Source organism: Mytilus trossulus, chromosome 10 (genome assembly GCF_036588685.1).
Source record: "Mytilus trossulus isolate FHL-02 chromosome 10, PNRI_Mtr1.1.1.hap1, whole genome shotgun sequence".
Lineage (NCBI taxonomy): Eukaryota > Metazoa > Mollusca > Bivalvia > Mytilida > Mytilidae > Mytilus > Mytilus trossulus.
This window is the reverse complement of record NC_086382.1, coordinates 56,595,462-56,600,408: the sequence shown is the minus strand read 5'-3', so window position 1 is coordinate 56,600,408 and position 4,947 is coordinate 56,595,462. Positions and strand designations below refer to the sequence as shown.

The 4,947-nt window shown below is 32.1% G+C and overlaps 1 protein-coding gene across 1 annotated transcript; it reads left to right on the top strand.

The window, feature by feature from the left end:
* Positions 1 to 1,734: 1,734 nt before the first annotated feature.
* LOC134688216 (POU domain, class 3, transcription factor 4-like) lies at positions 1,735 to 4,447 on the top strand. The gene has a single exon (XM_063548695.1). It carries the CDS (start codon positions 1,946 to 1,948, stop codon positions 3,239 to 3,241), a length of 1,296 nt encoding a protein of 431 aa, XP_063404765.1. The 5' UTR covers positions 1,735 to 1,945; the 3' UTR covers positions 3,242 to 4,447.
* Positions 4,448 to 4,947: the final 500 nt, after the last annotated feature.

The window sequence follows — 4,947 nt, the reverse complement described above, 5'->3', positions numbered from 1 at the left end:
GCTGAAAGATTAAGTGTTGGGTTGGTTTTTTTTTGTATTAGAGCAACCCATGGTTTGAAATTCATCTTTAGTGTAGAAAGTTAATTATAGTTTAGGTAGATACAAGGAACTTTTTCGAATTGAGAAAGTTTTCATGTATACTGCTCTTTATTCATTTACCTCATATGCCTTACTTTTGACAGATTTAGTCTTTTGCAAACAGTGCAATCTCTGGTTTGAAATTCAAAGAAAAAAATAATTTTAAAATACGGCAGAACCATTCCAATATTAAGAGCAAGGGTAAACATATTGTATATTTTTTTTGTTTTCCAGTATTGTTAGAAAATCCTTATCAAACCAATTTATGCAGAGGAAATATGATCCACATAATGCATAAAATTGGAGTTTTTCAAGCTGTTTCTTTTTCTTGTAAATAAATCTTCGTCAAAATACGACGTACAGTTCCCGCGACAGCATTAGAATTCTATAAACCTATTAAATTCATAACCTTTTGTAAATGAGACTCTCTCGAAAAGTACACAATATGTTTGTTTCCTTAATTTTTATTTTATTAAAGTGATTTCAAAATTTGTTTATTAATGTGGATTTAATTTATGAATTCAACTTGCTATACAGTTTTTGGAGTTATTAATTAAAATGAAGTCAATGAGCCATAAATCTATCTAAAAATTTGAGTGTCATGTTGTACAAAAAAGCGCTGCATCTTTTATATAAAGACACAGTGGAATGCATACCCACTGCATTGTATAGCACTATAGGTTTTAATATCTTTCTATTCCCTATCATACTGTATTTTTAACTTAACACTATAAAAAATAAAGAAATGTGAGAATACTTAATAACAAGATTGAGAATAATACAGAAACAAAATACAGCTATAAAACTTTGTTTTTGTACATCTCTTCTTAATAACAGCTTTAAATGATATCAAATTTCTTTCCTCAAAACATTAGGATACCAATCCAACAAAGGAATAAAATAAAACTAAAATACCTGTCAAAAAACATAATTAACTTTTTAGGCAAGACCAACATTGAAGTCGCCTCTTATAATTAAACTTTTGGATAGTTTTTTTTTTATCCCACAGTTAAAGTCCACAGTACTCTACCGACTTTAGGCTGTGATATAAACACCAGTTAAGATGATCCATTTATAAATATATTTTTGAACATTTCGCACCTTTTTATTTAAACATTGTACCATCCTGTTGTTGTCAAATCAAGGTGATGTTTTCTTATCTATTTACGCGTGGATACACATCACTGAATTGCCTACAGATGCGATGCTAGGTTTAATTAAAAATTCTTAAAAGAGTTTCAAATAACTTTCTTAAAATTTATTGATGCGTTGAAATGTTATACTGTTCATTTTAACATTTTGATATATATATATTTTGTACTTTCTTTAATATCTAAAAATATGCCGCGATAAAGATAAAGTAAATGACATTTAACAAAAAATAATTTTAAATCAAGAGGCGACTTTAAGTGAATCAGTTTATTTATTTCAAAGATTATTCCAGTTAATGTTTTGAGTGGATCTAATTTCATATGTTGTCGTTTCATATTGTAAGAAAACAAACAAAAGAAAGTGTTTGTTTAAGATGCTTTAATTATACGATCATAACATGATCCCAAATGTATTCTGTCAGATAGTGGTAAATAGAAACAGCCAATCAAAGTGCGCCTCAAACGACTTGTGGTAATTTAATCGGCCATTGAATGTCAATCACACGCCTCTCAGCCAATCACGAGTAGCATATCTGAGGACATCAATCAACGGAATGAAACTGTGACTTCGAACGTGAATAGGACAATTCTAGTTTAGGTTAATGCATAACTCATAAGAGTCGTTAGAGTAGAGTCGGTTTGCAATTCAGATCAGCGAAACTTATGTGTAAAACTATTACAACAAATTTAATGTGTACCAAAAGAGAATAATAGATATGGCTACTAGTGCAGGACTATATCTGGCCTCAAGCACACCGCCTTCACTTAATTCATCCTCTCTAGGAGACCAAATTCACAATATGCAGTGTGGCATTTCTCAACAAGCTCAATACCATCACAGAAATGATATGGACTTAAAATATCAGGAAATGAAATATATGCCCCCGCAGCACCAAAATGGACATCGTTTGGACTACCATAACCCATGGGGCATTCCGTGCACGGACGCTTGGAACAATTCAGCTATGCCTCAACTTCAGGATATGAGAGACATGCGAGAATCTGTTGTGATGAGGGACATTAAATATGACATTAAACAAAATCAAGGAAATGATGGAAGTCAGCTAGCTACATTACATCATAGACCTCAGCAGATACATTCTCCACATGCCTGGCACACACAGTTATCTTCACCCCATCTGAACTTGTCAAATGGAGGGGGTGGTCAGATGCAGCATCATGGGTACGGAATGCCAATGAACGGTATGTTGTCTCCCCATGGCATGCACCCGGCTATGAGGGACCCGGAACATGAACTGGACCATCACAATCCTTCGGATGAGGACGCCCCATCGTCGGACGATCTAGAGGCTTTTGCAAAACAGTTCAAACAGAGACGGATAAAGTTAGGATTCACTCAAGCAGACGTTGGCTTAGCTTTAGGGACATTGTACGGTAATGTTTTTTCTCAAACGACAATTTGTAGATTTGAAGCACTTCAATTAAGTTTTAAAAATATGTGTAAACTCAAACCTTTGTTGCAAAAGTGGTTAGAAGAGGCTGACTCAACTACGGGATCAACCACTAGTATGGACAAAATAGCCGCTCAGGGTAGAAAAAGGAAGAAGCGTACTAGCATTGAAGTGACAGTCAAAGGTGCGTTGGAGCAACATTTTATAAAACAACCAAAGCCTACAGCACAGGAAATACTTCACTTAGCGGACTCTTTACAGCTAGAAAAAGAAGTTGTGCGCGTTTGGTTTTGTAACCGAAGACAGAAAGAGAAACGAATGACACCCCCGGGTGTAGGAGCTAATGGTGAACTTTTAATGACTGATTCCGATCAGGGAGAAAACTCTAGTGATAGGAGTCCAATGTCACCTCCAGTCAGTCATAATGGACTAAACGGTGTCCACCCTGGTAACCAGAACGGTATGAGTATGTCTTTAGCATCGTCTATAAACGGAATGTCACCCAGTGGTCACTTAGAAATTGGTCAATTATTAAACTCTCACCTTCAACAGCCTCAAGCTCATCATTACAATACACAAAACCATTCGCCGACCCACTGATAAACTTTGTGTGAAAAAGACCTAAGGTTTTATTCGTAACAATGTACCAAGAAAGTGTGTGTTGCCGTTCAATCGTCCAAAGGAAAGTGTCACCTCCGCTTCAATACACGGTGATGTATACCATATACATTTATTATGCATATTCTTATATTATAAGAACGTTATATTAACGGTGTCAAAAAAAGAAAGGGGCCAGAAAATATGTTGTCTAATACTCCGAATGATTTGGTATGTGTATATAATAGTAGACTTTTTAGGGAGTTTTATTTAATAATATTATGGAAAGTGTCTGATTAGTGCAATTTGTGAATTCTACCAAATACGTGCCTATATATTGATGTCTGTCTATTCAAAAAAAGAATTTAAAAAATTATAATGTGATCGTCTTTCTAAATAAACAAGAAGAAAGTTGATCAACTCTTTACAATTCAAATATTTAAAGTTAGCATTTATATTATATATCCCAGAAAGTCAACAAATCAAGTCGGTAATATTAAACAAGATTCTTTAAAATTGTTTAAGTGAGATTTTAAAGACATTTAAACTTCAATTAATTATCCTACGAAAAACTGTATGTACTTAGATCTCTTTACAACTCATAATTGAATGATTAATTTTTATAAAATTTTATTTTCATTTTGAAATTAATATACTCTACTCTGTATATTACAGACAATTGAGTTTGAAATTTGGAAACACCAAAAGTATAAGTTTAATCTAATTCGATTTATGAAACAATATTTCAATACACAAAATTACAAATTGTTTATTGTGTGTAACCAGATTATGTTACATTAATTATTTTAAGACTAATTTATTCTTATGATAAGGAGAATTTGTTTGACCTACCAATTACCGTTTGTCGCTTGATATTAATAAGAATATCTAATCCATTGATAACTCTTATCATTCCGTGTGCTGTTATTTTTTATTAGTTGGGTTGTAAATTTATTAAGAAAAATTGAGAGACTTGAGAATATTTTTCATTCCATTTTTGTAACACTATTTATTTACGCTGTTGAACAGTTATTTATAAATGTCCTTACGACATAATGTCACTGGACCCTAATTGATATGTGTGTTTTTGTTATTGTTTTTCTTTGATTTGTAAGAATATATTGTGATTTTCATTAATTTAAAAAATTACATGTCCATGTTCAGGGTTTGAAGTTGCCTGTACATTAATAATAAATATTTTTTAACAAAGTGAAAGAATTGTCTGTATCTGTGACTATACCCCTTGTGTGTACCTTATATCAATTTCATATCAGATATTTTTTCTGATGTAAATTGCTCCAAATTAAGGTGAATTATGTTTAATCTCGTATCCTCCACACACCCACGAATTCCACACATTTTATAAAATAATTGAAAAAAATATTTTCCTATTATTATTGTTGCAATATGAAGGCTTGTGGTCAGATTCCGGAATTAAAAATAAATAAATCATTTGATAAAAGTTCAAGTTATCTTATTCTTGTAACTTTATTTTTAATGAATTTAACAAAAATAATGAAAATTGATCTTACAACTTTTATAAATATCTGCTTATTTTTATATTTTGATAATAATTGGTGATTTCTTGGGACGTTAATGAGAGTTTAATTTGTTTTTTAACGTCACCTGAGTATGAACAATACGGATGAATCTACGGTTTAAGGTTTATGTGTTAGGTACTAGTAAGGTTTTCAGAGTTAATGAGGTTT

What these genes read in the sequence shown, in the direction of transcription:
- LOC134688216 (XM_063548695.1), top strand. Translation starts at nt 1,946, where the DNA reads ATGGCTACTAGTGCAGGACTATATCTGGCCTCAAGCACACCGCCTTCA.